This window comes from Carcharhinus amblyrhynchos, chromosome 10 (genome assembly GCF_965287045.1).
Source record: "Carcharhinus amblyrhynchos chromosome 10, sCarAmb.v2.hapA, whole genome shotgun sequence".
NCBI lineage: Eukaryota > Metazoa > Chordata > Chondrichthyes > Carcharhiniformes > Carcharhinidae > Carcharhinus > Carcharhinus amblyrhynchos.
In genome coordinates this window covers 62,639,710-62,658,314 of record NC_137333.1, presented here as the reverse complement: position 1 = coordinate 62,658,314, position 18,605 = coordinate 62,639,710, and the positions used below count along the sequence as shown (strand labels likewise).

At 41.2% G+C, this 18,605-nt stretch overlaps 1 protein-coding gene across 5 annotated transcripts in view; it reads left to right on the top strand.

The window, feature by feature from the left end:
- The window catches only part of LOC145348993 (four and a half LIM domains protein 2), a 44,165-nt gene that overhangs the window by 11,587 nt on the left and 13,973 nt on the right, over positions 1–18,605 (top strand). For 3 of the 5 annotated variants that reach the window (XM_080197174.1, XM_080197173.1, XM_080197172.1), the window contains exons 2-3: positions 1,602–1,783; positions 15,123–15,297. In XM_080197174.1, coding sequence (XP_080053300.1) covers positions 1,628–1,783; positions 15,123–15,297 — 331 coding nt within the window. In that variant the 5' untranslated portion in view covers positions 1,602–1,627. The other 2 variants (XM_080197176.1, XM_080197175.1) reach the window with 2 other exon arrangements.

The window sequence follows — 18,605 nt, the reverse complement described above, 5'->3', positions numbered from 1 at the left end:
TTCTCAGATTTTTGTTTCCTCAAAGTAGGCAATCCCTTATTTTTAAACAGTAGCCCCTAGTAATAGATATTCCCCGAAGAGAAAACATCCATTGCATATCCACCCAGTCAAATCCTTTCAGGATATTGTACATTTCAATCAAGTTACCTCTTGCTCTTCTAAACTCCAGTGGATACAAGCCTACCCTGTCTGATCTTTCCTCATAAGACAATTCTATCCAGTAATTGAGATGAAGGAGCAACCAACCCTGCCTGATCTAGCTGGTACTTCAATGAAAATCTCACATCATAAATTAATATTCTCCTAAGTGAGCTTGGTACAGCAGCTGAAAAACAATCACAATAAAATCTTCCATAGGGTCCCAAAATGTTAATACTATTATGACTAGTTGGAAGGAAGATATTGGATTGCCATCCAGATCCTTACTGGGAACAACTTGTCTTCTGTGAATAGTGGCACAAAGTTAAAGCTACTAGAGGTTGGGTTGGTTCATACAGTACTGGAAATTTAGGAGGAATGAATGGATTACCTTATTTAAGAGACATTTGTTTCTGAATGTGTCCCTTTAATGGTAAAGGTTAAAGCTATTTTGAACTGGACTTAAACCATTATTAGTTAATAAATTAATATTTGTACACACATACTGTAACAGAGTCATTTTCACTTAGACACTCTAACTCTCCTGTTCCCCATTCTGTTCTAAAACCAAATTCAACAGTACCAATGCAGATTGATCCCAACATGAGGATCAAACCATTTAGGAACTAGGATACATTTCAGGGTATCTCATGTAATATTGAGAGTGCTTTAGTGGACTTCAGTAATTAGACTAGGTTTCACTCCAGAAACAGATGATACTAATAGCCCTGCATGTAGATTTTTGTTGATCTACTTATTTGACCACCACATAGAATGTTTTAAAAAAACCTCAGTCCTGTATTCTTCATTTTACACCATTTTATAACATTGCTACAATATTATCAGTTGAATGGCTACATTCAGAACACAATTGCTTACTTGAATGTGAAATTAATTTAAGGCATAATGATTTCATGATATCTTCATCATATGAATCAGTTACCTCGGGATATATTTACAAGCCCCTTGTGAAGGTCTGCTGTGTTTCTGTGCTCATTAAAATGAGTCTGGTGATTAACTCATTAGGAAAAATTAGAGAAGGCAGTGTGGAAAACAGTAAACCTATGGAGAAGAAGGGTCAGCTGCCAGCTGTACTGAAGCTCTGAGAGAGAATGATTTCCTAGCTTTTATATCCTTATATGGTAAAATGACACGGGATTTTATTAGGCAATCAGCCACACAATTGCTTCAACACAACACTCACCAGTTAGTAGGCGTGCAGCAGTTTAAACTACTTGAATTCTAGGAGCTGGTGATCTAACACCTTAGCTTGTGTCCGACTAGCAGAACAGTGGGTGACTGACAATCTGTCGCAATTTATATTTCTGATCTCATGCTGAGCACTGTGGATCTTTAAATGCTTTTGCTTTTGTTATGACTGAACTGGGACAAATGTAGATGTGCTGAAATGCATCAAGATAATCAGGACTGTTTCAATTCCTTGCTCTTATTTTGAATTTTAGGTGCTCAGAGCTTTCCAAAAAGCACAATGACAGAACGCTTTGACTGCCACTACTGCAAGGAATCCCTCTTTGGGAAGAAATACATCCTTAGAGAAGAGAACCCCTATTGTGTGAAGTGCTACGAAAGCCTTTATTCTAATATCTGTGAGGAATGCAAGAAACCAATTGCGTGTGACTGTAAGGTATATGATCTATCATCTTCATTCGCTGAGGTGTAACTGCCATGTAGTGCAATGTTGGTGTCTGGTGTTTTAACAATACTGTTCACTTCTGTACACTGGGTTAGGGTTAATGAATTTTGCCATACCAGAATGCTGATGATATTCATTCAACATGAGTTAGCTGTTTTATTATTGTGTTGTGCTCAACGGCAGCCTTTAAACAAAAATTAAGAACAGCGATTACTGTTTCTGGCCCTGTCAGGGGACAGGATTTGACAAGGAATATTGCAAGTGAGACTAGAACTAGAACACTTTGCATTTTAATAACCATGGTTTCTTCCAGTTATTTTAAAGTTGCTTAATTCAAGCTATCTGATAATTCAAATGCTTTGCACCTTAAAATCTCATTTGTTGTCATTTACGCTGCTTAATTGACATTATTAGACAATGCAAATTTTCAGTCCAAAGACTACTTCAAATGATTAAGAACAGATTGAAACTTGTTGGTTTAGCGTTTGAAATTTATTCAAACTTTCTTTTGTAATATAAAAGCAAATTACTGCTAGAATCTGAAACAGAAAATGCTGGAAAAACTCAGCAGGCCTGACAGCATCTGTGGAGAGAGAATAGGGCGAACATTTCAAATCTGGTCAACCCTGATGAAGAGTCATCCAGACTTGAAACATTGGCTCTGTTCTCTCTCCACACATGCTGTCAGAACTTGCTTTTGTAATGTTATCCTTTCTTTGTAAATTAGTTACTGTCTTCAGATTCATTTGGCTTTCATAGTGCTGCTGCTACAGTGCAGATAATGAGCTGGTGCAAAGCCACTGCTACTGAACACTTAATAGTAATTGTCAGTATATGAGCATAATTTGAGACATAACATGTGAAGCAAAATATAGCATACTTGGAGGGAACAGAACTTAAGGATTCCAAAGCTCTCCACTACGTCTAAGATATGCGGAATACCATCTTGGTGTTAACTTCCTTTCTGAATTTCCCTTCAAGCTGCAGGAGGTTGCCACAGTCTCCATTCAGTGCTCTACTTGCTTAGCACAGCTCTTACGTGGAAAGTTGATTGAATGGGATTTGAAGAGATAATCAGTCTGGGTTGTGACACTCTGCATTAGTTTTCCACCATTCCAAACAATGCTTTGGTTCATATTTGCAATCATTCTATATGGTTCACATCACAATTTCAAATATATTTAATTTGAGGGTTTCTAGTGTCAGGCAACCTTGTTCTTCTGAGCTCCCCAATTTTCTCAGCAAACCTACTCTACCTCACGACTCATGAAGATAGAATTGTAGAATCTCCACAGTTCAGAAGGAAGTCATTTGGCCTATTGAGCCTGCACTGACGATGATCCCACCCAAACCCTATCCCCATTACCACACATATTTACCCGCTAATCCCCCCGATACTAAGGATGGAATTTTACCGGCACGCCCATCCCGATTCCAGGAGTGGGCCAGGCTCAGAGAATGGCATTCTCCGTTGGCCTCGGGTGGGATTGTACGAACCTCAGGTGGATATGCCGGTAAAATACCGTCCTAAAGGTCAATTTAGCATGGCCAATCAACCTAATATGCACATCTTTGGACTGTGGGAGGAAACCAGAGCAGTTGGAGAAAACCCAAGCAGACAAGGGGAGAACGTGTAGTGCTAACAACTGTGCCTCCGTGCTGCCTGTGCCGCTGAAACTATTTGGGTACAACTCTATGGGTTCTAGAAACCCACTGTTAAGACTCACAAATGTGAGCAATAACAGTCAGTTTGGCAGTCCCATTCAAACAAATTTTGCTTCACTTGCATCACAATTCAATACTTACATATGTGCTTCCAGCAGGGCCTAGGGGATTTTCACAGTAACTTCACTACAGTGTTAATGTAAGCCTACTTGTCACACTAATAAATAACCTAAAGTGAATGTCAAACAATTGCAAACAGCCAGGTCAAATTTCTTACTCTGAACCAGGCAACATTTTGGCCAATTATTTCTTCAACAAACAATAAAACAGAGCTGAGGTAACTCAACACAGCTTGGTGATGAAACCTGAAATGTTCAGGTCTCAGCCACAGTGGGTACTGTTTTCTTCCCCTGTCCCAAGTTCTTCTTTTCACAATTGGACCTTTTTCATTTTTCTCATTTCTTTAGATTTCTATTTGGATCCTGCAACAATAACAGGTCATTTTGCTCGTGGCGTTTGTTACCAAATAAACTTGTTGGGCTTTAACCTGGTGTTGTGAGACTTCTTACTGCCAATAACAGGTTGACAGGACAGTCATTCCTCTGGCCTTACTTCAACATCGTTTACAAATTCAATCTCGGTGCAGGGGTTGGGGATGGTGGGTTGGGGGGTGGGGGGAGGGTGGTGGGGTAGTGGGAAGAGGGAGCAGGGAACTGTGGAGGGGTTCCAGGACACTGAGTGTCAAACTGGTGGCGTATGGTCTGTGCCAGAATCTGACTGATCTTTTTGTTTCAATCAATGGGATAGAACAAAGATGGGGCAGCTTCCACAGGGAGCAGTGCTCGATCAACTTACCACCCAGCTGGTGAAGTTACAAATAACTCTCAGGAGGTACATAAAATTAGTCTCAATTGACTCATTCTCTGATGTTTTCTTCCTGTGCACAAGCATCAAATCCATTCAGCAACAATGTGAGTTTAGATGAAGTAAGGGAAAACAATGTCCTTGAGAAGTCAGAGATATAAGCTTGCGTTTATTGTTAATGAACTACATGCAGGGTGTTAGACCAGTGACATTGTTAACTTTCTGGCAAATTTCTCCCCGTCCATGATCCTGTTTCCTCTAGGCAAGTTTTCTGCAATGCAACTCCTGTCAACATAACTGTAACCTACACAAACTCAAGCTCAAACAGAACTTGGCTCCCTGAACCTTACTTATACCAAGTCCCACTCAACTATTATCCCTGTCCTGGCAACCTTCAGCCTATGTCCCAAAACATTGATTTCAAAACCTTTGAACTTTCCTATAAAAATCCTTCATGTCCATGTTCAGTACTATCTCTGCAACCTAGCCCTGCAACTTGGTTATATCTTTACTCTTCCAATTCTGGCTGATACATTTAAGTGAGGGTATTTTAATTCCCTTACTTTGTAACAAAGCTTCCAGGAACACAGTCCTGGCCTTCAGAACTCTGTCTAAACCTGGATGGAGTTTGATGGGAGAGGGGAGCAGGCCTTGCACAGTCAGTAATATCTCACAAACAGCAATGTGGTAATGAGCAGACAATCTGTCTTGCAGAGTGTTTTTTTTTGTGTGAGCCAAGGAGGAACATCATGTTGTGGACATTGATTTAGTTGTGATGTCCCATAGGGTGGAACAGCCTGTAGACACTGTCTTAGCTCACACATCAATGGCAAGATTTAAAATGCTTTTCTTTAACCAATTTCCACAGATTAGTCCCTGAGTTTCTCTAGATTGATAAATAGATGAAAACCATTTTTCCCCTGATTTTAACTTTCTGAAGTCGCAATTTCCTTGCTCCTGAGTCACACTGTGTGTTGATCAATAAATGTGATGTGATGACCTATTACTGTTATGCAGTGGCGTACCCACATTGAATGGTAATTGATGCAATTTGCGTGATGACTTACACATGTTGCATGATCTATGCACATAGAAGCCATACAGTGCAGAAGGAGGCTATTCAGCCCATCGAGTCTGCACTGCCAACAATCCCACCCCAGGCCCACAGCCCCACACATTTACCCACTAATCCCTCTAACCTACACATGCCTGGAAACTAAGGGGCAATTTTAGCATGGTCAATCAACTTAACCTGCACATCTTTGGACTGTGGGAGGAAACCAGAGCACCAGAGGAAACATGGGGAGAATGTGCAATCTCCACACTGACAGTGACCCAAGCTGGGAATCGAACCCAGGCTCCTGGAACTGTGAGAATGCAGTGCTAACCACTGTACCACCATGTGTGATGACACATGTACATTGCACAATTATCTATGTACATTGTGTGATGACCTATGTATGTTTTGTTTTACCTGTTTCTGGGATGGGAGAGTTATTGGCAGGACCAATATTTATTGCCCATTTCCACTGCCCTGGAGAAGATGGTGGTGAGCTGCCTTCTTGAACCGCTGCGGTCCATGTGGTGTAACTACACCCACAGTGTTGTTAGGGAGGGAATTCTAGGAGTTTCACACAGTGACAGTGAAAGAACAGCAAGCTAAGTCAGGATGGTATGTGGCTTGGAGAGGAAATTGCAGGTTGTGATGTTCCCATGCATCTGCCATGCTAGTCCTTCTAGATGATAGAGGCTGTCAGTTTCGAAGGTGCTGTCAAAGGAACTTGGAGATGGTACATATTGCTGCTACAGTGTGTAGGGAGTGAATGTTTAAGATGGTAGTTGAGGTGCCAATCAAATGATTGGCCCTAGATGGTGTAGAGCTTCTTGAATGTTGTTGGAGCTGCACTCATCCAAGAAAGAAGAGAATATTCCATCACTTCCCCTGTGTCTTGTAGATAATGGACAGACATTTCAGAGTCAGAAGATGAGTTAGTCATCACAGAATTCCCAGTCTCTATCCAGCTATTTTAGCCACAGTGTTTATACGGCTGGTTCAGTTAAATTTATGCTCAAGAGTAACCCCCAGAATATTGATGTTGGGGGATTCAGCAATGGTAATGCCAGTGAGTGTCAAGGGGAGCTGGCTACATTCTCTTTCATGGGAGATTGTCAATGTCTGATCCTTGTGTGGTATGAATACTACTTGCCACTTATTAGCCCGAGCCTGAATGGCATCCAGGTCTTGTTGCATATAGACATGGCTAACTTATGATTGTTACTGAGCAGTATGCAAACATTAGTGAGCATCCCCAATTATGGCCTTACGATGAAGGGAAGGTCACTGATGAAGCATTTGAAGGTGGTGGGGCTTAGATCACTACCCTGTAAAATTATTGGAGTGTTGCCCTGGGACTAAAACGATTGACCTCCAACAATAGCAACCTTCTCCCTTTGTGCCAGGCATGATTCCAACCAATGGAGAGTTTTTACTCTAATTCTCAGTGACGTCAGTTTTATGTGGGTTCCTTGGGCCCATACTCAGTTAAATGTTGCCTTGATGTCAAGTGCAATCACTCTTATTTCACCTCTGTAGTTTAGCTCCTTTGACCATGCTTGGCTCAAAGCTATAATAAGGTCTGGAGTAAAAAATCTAACCAAGCATCAATGAATCATTTGATCGAACTGCCAATAACACCTTCCAAGACTTTGCCGATGATCGAGAGTTCATGAGTAAACTGACGGTTGGGGGGTTGGGGGGCGGGGGGGGAATTGGCTATGTTGCTTTGCTTTTGTCCATAAAATGCAGAATAGACATATCTGGGAAATGTTCCACATTGTTGCATGATGCCACTGTTATAGCTGCACTGCACCAGCTAGTTCTGAAGTTCAAGTGCTACTGCCAGGATCTTGTCAGGGCATTTGCTAATTCCAATGGCTTCAGCCATTTCCTGATATCACATGGAGTGAGTCATGTTGGCCGAAGATTGGCATCTGTGATGATGGGGACCTCAGAAAGAGGCCAAAATGGATGACCCACTCAGCACTGCTGACTTAAAATGGTTGCAAATCTTTTGCATTAATGAACCAGGCTCCCCAATCTTTGAGAATTGGGATATTTGTGGAGACTGCACTGACCACAATCCCACATAGGCCCTATTCTCGTAACGCCTCATATTTACCCTGCTAATCCCCCTGACACTAAGGGGCAATTTAGCATGGCCAATCTTTGCACTGTCGGAGGAAACCGGAGCACCTGGAGGAAACCCACGCAGACACAAGGAGAACGTGCAAACAGACAGTGACCTGAAGCCAGAATTGAACCTGGGTCCCTGGTGCTGTGAGGCAGCAGTGCTATAACCTCTGTGCCACCGTGCTGCCCAAATGATGCCTATACATATTGCGTGATAGCTAATGCATGTTGTGTGATGGCCTAGGCATGTTGCATATTGACTGATGGCATTATACAATAACCTATGCATGTTGTATGTTGATCTATGTACATTGAGTGATAATGTATGCATGCTATGCAATGGCATATGCAAATTGTATGTTGACCAATTCACTTGTATGTTGCCTAATGGAGTACACATTTTATAATCTATGTATGCAATAGTTATAATGATGTACCTAACAAGAAGCATTCAGGGTCCTGACTTGATAAGATTTAGTCACTAGAGGGGTCCTGAGTGCAGTTGTCAGTTTTAAGTCATAGAAAGATCATAGTTTTCTAACTGGCAAAGCCAAATTATTTTTCTATTGATAGTTCAAGATTCAATTAATTAAAGGGATTGAACATAAGAACATAAGAAATAGGAGCAGGAGTAGGCCATCTAGCCCTTCGAGCCTGCCCCGCCATTTAATAAGATCATGGCTGATCTGTCGTGGCTCAATTCCACTTTCCCACCCTCTCCCCATAACCCTTAATCCCCTCTCTTATCAAAAACCCATCAACCCGCGTCTTAAAAATATTTAGCGAGGCAGCCTCCACCACTTCAACGGGCAGAGAATTCCAGAGATTCACCACCCTTTGAGTGAAGAAGTTCCTCCTCAACTCCGTTCTGAACCGCCCCCCTTTTATCTTGAGGCTGTGCCCCCTAGTCCTACTGTCTTTTTTGAGCGGGAAGAGTCTCTCCACCTCTATCCTATCCAACCCATTCATCATCTTATACATCTCAATGAGATCTCCCCTCATTCTTCTAAACTCTAACGAGTACAAGCCCAGTTTATTCAGCCTCTCCTCATAGCTCAACCCCCTCAACTCCGGTATCAGCCTAGTAAACCTCCTCTGCACTCCCTCCAAGGCCAAAATATCTTTGCGCAGGTGCGGCGCCCAAAACTGCACACAGTACTCCAGCTGCGGCCTCACCAATGCCCTATACAGCTGCAGCAAGACCTCCCTACTTTTATATTCAATCCCCCTCGCTATGAAGGCCAGCATCCCATTTGCCTTCCTGACCACCTGCTGCACCTGCAAGCTGGGTTTTTGCGACTCATGCACAAGGACCCCGAGGTCCCTCTGCACCGTCACCTGCTGCAGTTTTTCGCCCCGTAAGTAATAGTCCTTCCTACCATTCTTCCTACCAAAGTGGACCACCTCACACTTGCCAACATTAAATTCCATTTGCCATTTCCTGGCCCATTCGCCCAGCCTATCTAGATCCTTCTGCAGACTCTCCACACCCTCCGCACAATTTGCCGTTCCCCCAATCTTGGTGTCATCAGCAAATTTCGACACCCTACACTCGGTTCCCTCCTCCAGATCATCTATATAAATGGTAAAAAGCTGAGGCCCCAGCACCGACCCCTGGGGCACTCCACTAGTCACCATCCGCCAATCCGAATAGCACCCGTTGACCCCCACTCTCTGCCTCGTATTTGACAACCAATCCTCTATCCACGCTAACACCCTACCCCCAACTCCATGTCCCTCGACCTTCTGAAATAACCTCTTGTGAGGTACTTTGTCAAACGCCTTCTGAAAATCTAGAAAGACCACATCCACCGGCTCTCCTCTATCCACCGCCCTAGACACATCCTCATAGAACTCCAGTAAATTTGTCAGACACGACTTCCCTTTAATGAAACCGTGCTGCGTCTGCTCTATCAAGCAATTCCCTTCAAGATGCCTCACAATTTCCTCCTTAATGACAGATTCTAACATTTTACCTACCACAGACGTTAAACTAACCGGCCTATAATTCCCCGCCTTTTGCCTGGCACCCTTCTTAAACAACGGCGTAACATTAGCCGTTTTCCAATCATCCGGCACTTCCCCGGAATCCAGCGACGTCTGGAAAATAACCACCAAGGCATCCACTATCATCTCCGCCATTTCTTTCAGAACCCTCGGATGCATTTGCCTCCCAAAGAATTCAAAATCTGGCTATGGAGAACTATGGTCTCTACCAAACATAGCAGCCATTTTTAATGCAATTGTTTTGACTGGTTCTCAAATGGGATCCCCTAATTTGTTAAATTCTTGAATGGGACCCCAATTTTGTTACGATCTCAGGTAAGGAGGAATGAACTGGCTCCCCTTCTTTATTCCAACCCATCAGCAGCAAGATTAATTCATAGGAGATCCATTCCCCTGTGGATAACTTCTCCCAGTCCAAATGTATTTATTTCTTCAGAAGGAGTCAATTTAACCAGGCTTTCTTGAGTCAAAGAAAGAGTAAGTTTATTAATCACTAAAACCTGGAAAAAAAATGCCACATTCAAACACACAGATCAGAAATGAGAAGTTAAGAGTCCAAATAAAATTTTAAAAATACACAAATCAGTCTTTGGCTTGTCTGTGAGTATAGGTGGCAATATGTTGCAGCCATTAAGTTGGGTGATTCTGGTAGATCTAACTTTGGCAGTTTTGCAGTTAGTTGGAAACACTTGGTTCAGCAGGCTGGTCGAAGAGACTGTCAGATTCCCTTTTAATTGTGCCTCCACCTACAAGAAGGAGCCGCGCTCACATTTGGCTTGTGATTCCAAATAAACCAGTTGGACTTTCACCTTGTGGAACTTCTTACTGTGCCATCCCAGTCCAATGCCGGCATCTCCACATCATGTCCAGCAAGAGAGAGGGAGAGAGAGAGAAGGAGACATTCTTCAACTACAGGGCTGATTGGATGGTGTTTCTTCTTGTTTCTTGTCACTCACACAATAGCACACCAGCATTCCCATATTAGGTCTGCAGGTGCTTTTTAACCCATTTCCCTGTGAATTCCTGGAAGGAAAGTCTTGCACCCAGAGTCTGCTCTTTCTCTAATATCAGAACATTTTACACATTTAGAGACATAATTCAGCAAGCTATGTATTTTTGGATATCTGCTAAGATGTGCCAATCAGTTTCTGTTGTCACTACAACAGTAGGAGATTAAAGTTCAATTTTTTGCTGTTCTCTTCCTTCCACTGTAGCACAGTGGTTAGCACTGCTGCCTCTTAGGGCCAGGGATCCAGGTTCAATTCCCAGCTTGATTCACTGTCTGTGAGGAGCCTGCACATTCTCCTCATGTCTGTTTGGGTTTCCTCTGGGTGCTTTGGTTCTCTTCCACAGTATGAAAGATGCGCAGGTTAAGTGCATTGGCCATTCTAAATTCTCCCTCAGTGTACCTGAACAGGTGTCAGAATGTGGTGACTAGGGAATTTTCACAGTAAATTCATTGCAGTGTTAATGTAAGCCTATTTGTGACACTAATAAATAAATGTCAAAACTTTTCAAATGTCTGTCTGAAGTAGGCCTCGACACCTTTTCAGGTGCAACATTTCATGTTCTCTTCGGACAGGTCTGTCAACTATACTCTGGCATGGAATTTTCCAGAAAGTGCACTACATTATCAGTCATCTTTTGCTCAGTGCCTTTGCTTATATTTCTTCTTCAAGACGCACATCTTCCTTAAAATAATTCAAATTGCCTGTAGGTATTTGGTACTGTTAGTCCGCAATCATTACACAATATACAATAATTAACTGTTTGTGCTTATACTTCTTTCAGACTCAGATACTATTATAAAATGGAACATAACTTTAATTTTCTTGATTCTACTGAGCAGAATAATTTATTACATTCAAAAAATCTTTACTGATTGATTTAGAGTTCAAAAGTACAGTAAATATTTGTCACCAAAAAATCTCCAGGTTGCTGCACGCTAAGCATCCTTTGCAGTTTTCATTAACACAATCATTTTACTGCATGGCATTTGTGCTGGTGACTTTCCATGTTAAACACTGAATGTTCTAAAAGAGAAATTCATGGATCGTAGATTTTTATTGTCTTAACTGACTAAGCTCATAAAAGGTGTTGCTTGGAGGGTGAACCATACTAAGGCATGTCACATTGTTAGATTGGATGAAAAATATGGCCTTAGACTTGAGATCACAAAAGAAAAGGCAATTGCAACATGTTCTGCTAAGATTACCTATCATGAACTTTTCAGTAAATAAAACTCTTTGACATATTGTCATAAACAATACATTTTGACTGCTTGAGGCAAACCACAGGAAGCATGTGACAGACTTTAGAGAAGCTGTAAATGTTTATCAGAGTGACTGCAGATGAGACACATTTCTCAGCAGTTTCTGGATGTTTGTTTCCTTGAATACAGACCAATTGGCTCCTTTAGAGTTTAAACCGAGGTAAAACTTAATAATAGTACTATATGCATCCAAATAAAACTGCAGTGAGGAACTCGGAGACTATAGCGCGGCCAGATCCCAGTATTACAATTTCCCCAGACATGAGATCGAATGATTTTCTGGAGATGTTTCTCATATCACAAGGTGGCCAGATTTCATATCATCTGTGAATTCATATTAAACAGAAAGATTTCTGATAAAAGCAAAATACTGCAGATGCTGTAATCTGAAGCATAAACAGAAAATGCTGGAAAATCTCAGCAGGTCTGAGAGGATCTGTGGGTAGAGAATAGAGCCAACATTTGAGTCCAGTGTGACTTCTTAGGAAAGCTGACAAGATAGACGCATGTTATATTTCACATTTGGGAGATGATGTCAGTAGTAATTTCCATCAAGTTTGTTTGTTTTTTTCCAGTATTTCTTTAAGCCATCAGCATATTAATGCAAGTTTCCTTTTCATGACAATAATTTTGCCACATGTTTGGCACTGTTTTGTGCAACGTATTTGTAAACTAAAGAGTTAAGACAGATGTTATTTTCACATAGAGTCATTGACCCCTGGATTAAGTTATTGGTGCAAAATGTGAGTGCGATTTCCAGCAAGAGTTCAAGTTGAAGTTGGACAAATTCCTAGCGATGGCCCACACTGGAGTTGTAGAAGTAATTGGGTTAATGAAGAATAATAATTTGCTCGATTGCTTCTGGGGCTCAGAGAAGAATTTTACCACGACTTTCCACTAAGGTTTTATTTCTCTGCTTTTCTGACTCTCTCAGGAAATTGCTTGATTATGGTGGGGGAGAGGGGGCTTTTTTAATATTCTAGTTTAGTTTATGAGTTTAGTTTATTTATTAGTGTTACAAGTAGGTTTACGTTAACATTGCAATGAAGTTACTGTGAAAATCCCCTAGTCGCCACACTCCAGCACCTGTTTGGGTACACTGAGGGGGAATTTAGCATTGTCAATGCACCTAACCAGCATGTCTTTCAGACTTGGGAAGAAACTGGAGCACTCAGACGAAACCCATGCAAACATGGGGAGAATGAGCAGACTCCCCAGTCACCTAAGCCAGATTTGAAACCCAACAGCAGTGATAATCACCGTGCCATTGAGCTGCCCTTACTGTTGGTGGTGTTGGTTGAAGGAGAACATTCCGCTCTTCTCCCAACAAGTTCCATTGGCTCATTAGGAGACTGTTTGGTGCAATTGGCGCATAGGAGATTGTTAAATAAGTTAAGTGCCCATGGTGTTAAGGGAAAGATCCTGGCATGGATAGAGGATTGGCTGACTGGTAGAAGGCAGAGTGTGGGGAAAAAGAGGCCTTTTTCAGGATGGCAGCCAGTGACCAGTGGTGTGCCTCAGGGGTCAGTGTTGAGACCACATAGACTATTTTCTAAATGGGAAAACGCTTAGGAAGTCAGAAACACAAAGGATAACGTGCAGGTTCAGTCGGCAGTTAGGAAGGCAAATGCAATGTTAGCATTCATGTCGAGAGGGCTAGAATACAAGAGCAAGGATGTACTTCTGAGGCTGTATAAGACTCGGTCAAACCTCATTTGGAGTATTGTGAGCAGTTTTGGATCCCATATCTAAGGAAGAATGTGCTGGCCATGGAAAGGGGCCAGAGGACATTCACAAGAATGATCCCTGGAATGAAGAGCTTGTCATATGAGGAACAGTTAAGGACTCTGGGTCTGTACTCTTTGGAGTTTAGATGGGTGAGGGGGAATCTTATTGAAATTTACAGGATACTGCAAGGCCTGGATAGAGCGGACGTGGAAAGGACGTTTCCATTAGTAGGAAAAATTAGAACCAGAGGGCACAATCTCATGCTAAAGGAAGAATCCTTTAAAACAGAGAAGAGGAGGAATTTCTTCAGCCTGAGAGTGGTGAATCTGAGGAACTCTTTGCTGTAGAAGGCTGTGGAGGCCATTTCATTGAGTGTTTTTAAGGCAGAGATAGATAGGTTCTTGATTAATAAGGGGATCAGGGGTTGCAGGGAAAAGGCAGGAGAATGAAGATGAGAAAAATATCAGCCACGATTGGATGGTAGAGCAGACTCGATGGGCTGAGAGGCCTAATTTTGCTCCTATATCTTATAGCCTTATGGTCTTATTAGCATTTACTAATTGGTTCATGGGACATGGGCATTGCTGGTCAGCATTTATTTTCCATCCCTAGTTGCTCTTGTTCAGAGGGCAGTTGAGTGTCAACTGCTTTGCTGTATCTCTGGAGTCCCATGTAGGACAGAACAGTTAAGGATGGCAGATTTCTTTCCCTAAAGGACTTTAGTGAATCAGATAGGCTTTTCCAATAATCAACAATGATTTCATGATCATCCATAGATTCTTAATTCCAATTTTTTTTAATTGAATTCAAATTCCATTACCTGCCATGATGGGATTTGAACCCCGGTCTCCAGAACATTAGCTGAGTTTCTGGATTAATAGTCTTGTGATAATACAACTAGGCCATCGCCTGCTGGGTGAGATGGACTTCATGGCATCTATAGATTTCACTATGTAGGGCAGGAGAGGCTTGTTGGATGACTTAGCCTTTTCATGTCCTTTCTTTTGTGTGTTCAACTAGCAATTGCTTGACAGTGCCCACCCACTGAGGTGGCAGCAAGCAAAATAATCAGAGTCAACTCATGGGCCAGCCATGAATCTTTTTTAACACTTACTATCCATCTCTCCATCTCTATAATATGGAGACTGAGTTATATGTACCACACCAGCAAATGTGCATGTATGATCATGTGCTGTAACTGCAAACAAAATACAATAAAAGGGACCAGTTGTAAATAAGAATTACTTGCTAACGTCACTTTTCATTATGCTTAAGCATGTTTTGTAAAGCAGTTTGCTAGCTTCTGCTCACATTTTCCACAAAGATAAATCATCAGGGAAGTTACTGTACTTGAACATTTCTAAGTTATTAGTGCAGCATTTCCTGTGCATATGTGCAAGATCATTTTTGTGCAGGTCATGCTCTTAATTGTCAAACAAAAATGAAAACCAGAAACATCTGTCTTATCTACAGGACACATTAAGAAATCTCCCGACCCCCATAGAAGTATGGAGTATTAACTCTAACATAAACTGTGTGACATTTTATCTACAATTTGAGATGCTTCAGCTTTGCATTTTGAATGTATCATTTGACTCTGACAGGACTTGTCCTATAAGGATCGCCACTGGCATGAAGCCTGCTTCCATTGTTTCCAATGTAAGAGGTCACTGGTGGACAAGCCTTTCGCTGCCAAGGACGACCAACTGCTCTGCACAGACTGTTATTCAAATGAATACTCCTCCAAGTGTCAGAGCTGCAAGAAGACAATAATTCCAGGTTAGAGCAAAGTTTTAAACATGTTGGAATTTTACCACCCTGCCAGCTAAGGGAATTGGAGCGAGTGAGGGATGGACCATGGAAAGGTCCATTGATCTTGGGTGGGATTGTATGGTTTTGGGATGAGTGAGGCTATAATATCTTGGCCAATATTAATTCCTAATTATCACGGGATTAAAAGTAGTCTATTTTCTGTTAGAAGGTTGCTTCTTCAAACCAGTAGCTATGGTGAAACCTTTCTTTCATTTTTTTTTCTCATTTTAAATGGCACAATCCCAGTCTTACCTCAAGTCAAGAAGATTGTAGACTAATTGCTGGATCATCAGCCGTGCTGCTCCTAATTTCTACAAAGAAGAAAACAGATCCTAAAAGTTTTTTTTCTATCTTCAGACAGTTTCCCTTGAGCCACAAAGTTGACAACCTTGTGGTAGAGAAAGGAACTGGAAGTGTTCATCTGATTGATGGAGGAAGGGTTGACAGTTAGCTGATGATGGTGTCTAATTTTAACTTTCAGTTAGAATTTTAAAAATGGGCAGAATAAAAGGAGAATCAGGTGGATTGTTTAATAGGCAGCCAATTACACCATCATCGAAAATAAATATCAGCCATTGGAGGTTTGAAGCAAGAACAGAGAGACATTTCAATAATCAGTCAGAATTTATGGAAAGAACAGTTTAGACAAAGGATCCAGAACTGAAACACAAATTATTTGTTCTCCCCATTTTGTTTTGCAAAAATATAATTCACTCATAAAGAAAGAACATTACAAAACACTTCTAAATGGCCATCACAGAGAGTGCAATAATATTTAAGTTTTCTACATGATCATGTTGCACTGTGAAGTGCTTCAGTACATCTGGGATACATGTAATATATACTGTATATATTCAATGTGAGTCATACCAAGGGGTTCTATACATCCTTTGGTGCACTCTTAGACAGTGATCTTTCCCCATTGCATCTCTGTGATTTTATGATTTTATTCAAATTTAGATCCAGAATCCAATGTCACCTCCAATACTATTTTAAAAATACTGATAGTGCAGAAAAAAGCCATTCAGTCCATTGAGTCTGCACCAACTCTCCAAAGGAGCACCCCAACCAGCCACCTCACCGCACTCACCCTGCCCTATTCCCATAACTTTGTGCATTTACCATGGCTAATCCATCTAACCTACACATCTTCAGGTTATTTACCATGGCTGATCCATCTAATCTGCAAATCTTTGGACTGCGAGAGGAAACTGGAACACCCAGACAAAGCCCTTGCAGACCACAGGGAGAATCTGCAAAATTCCAGACAGTCACCCAAGATCGGAATCAAACCTGGGTCCCTTGCATTGTGAGGCAACAGTGCTAACCAGTGCTAGCCATCCTGCCGCCCTTTAAAGCCTTCACAGATCTTTATTGCAATATGCCAAAGCATTCAACGATATAATGCAAACTTCATTGTACCTAAAAGAGATTTAAAACAAAAATCCCTAAAAACTGGAATCTGCAATCTGAGGACAGTGAAGATATGAGTGGCACAGTGGCACAGTGATTGGTGCTGCTGCCTTACAGCACCAGGTATTCGGGTTCAATTCTGGCCTCGGGTCACTGTCTGTGTGGAGTTTGTACATTCCCCCCATGTCTGCTCCAGTTTCCTCCCACAGTCCACAGATGTGCGGGTTAGGTTGATTGGCCATGATAAATTAACATAGTGTCGGGGGATTAGTAGGGTAAATATAAAGGGTTATGGGAATAGGGCCTGGGTGGGATTGTGGTTGCTGCAGACTCAATGGGCTAAATGGACTCCTTCTGCACTGTAGAGATTCTATGAATCTATAAAAGTGAAAAGTTAAAATCTTCATGATGAGTTTTTTTAAAAATTGAAGTATTGCTTAAGTGCTAGCATTTTGAAAGAAGTGCTAATGATTCTGCCACACCTTCTGCGCTGACCTCCAACTCTAAAGAGAAGACTTTCAGCTGGGACTGAAATATGGTGCCAATTCACTTTAACTCCAGGAAAGTGCCAGCTCTCTAACTGTGTGATCCTCTATGGACTCTAACTTAAACTCAGGTGAAACATTCTCCCTGGAAGTCTCCACTTGAACAACAGGAGTTAAAGTAGACAATGTCCAGGCCATCGTGAGCACTGGTTAAAACATACTCTTTTGATGACTAAATTATACTTTGCGTTAAAATGGGTGTCAAAGGCTTTAATAATGAAATCAAAATTGTACGGGGCATGAGAGTCCCTTTGGAGTCTCGCTTAGGTTTGGAGCCTTATTCTGGATATAACAGGGATGCATGACAATGCCAAGTACTGTGTTAAAACAACAATTTTATTGAACATGTTAGTTGTAATTAATATATAAAATTATAATTGATGATATAGAAAAAAATTAGTAAGTTGAAAGAAAGATAACTATTGAAAGAAGAAAGCATTATATTAAAAGAAAGGGAGAAAGACAACTCTGCTTACATACTCTTCATACTATTTTACAGATTTATACAATGTTACAAACATTAACCCAAAATGGTCTGATCACAACAGCTCCCCAAAATGGATAACCCCAAATTAATCTGTTCCATAAGGTGAATCTCATTTGGTAAAATTCCCCTTGGCTTATACATGAGCAACCCTCCAAATAATCTTACAATAGGTAGGCACTGTGGTTAGTCATTCCATTCTTGACCCTTCTTCCTGTACTATTGACTATTCCACTTGGCTGCAGCACTGAATCCTGGAAACAACGTCCCTTTAAGCCAAATTTCTGGATCTATTCCAGCCTTTTGAGGCTTTCTCAAAACAAAGTCTGGTAAACATATGTCCCCGAATGATTCTCCTCCGAGGCACTGCAAAGCTTTGTTGTTTACAAATCTTTTGATTCTGCCTTTCCTATTGCCATCATTCAGATGATAGGTCCATCATTAAATCTCTGTTTCCTGATGTCCACACCATAATTCACCACTCTATGCAAGGCCATTCATTGTCCTGGTCTGTAGTCGAATGGTCATCAAATGCAATAAAAAAAAGTACTGAATAAAAAACTTTATGTTTTTGTCTAGCTTAGAAAGAGAAAGCAGAGATGTAGACCAGATGGCCAACATGAAGAACAAAGTCTTGGGAAAACGTATCACTACTGATTATTGTTGACTTATTAATCAAAATGTAATCACAGCTAGGTTTAGATCAATGTCTACAAAGTATATTTAATACAAGGTATCTTTAAATATTCATTATAGACTTAAAATCAAGGACAAAACAGAAATAAAATGCAAGTGTACAAAAAATACAAAAATTAATATTCGCAAGGCTTTGG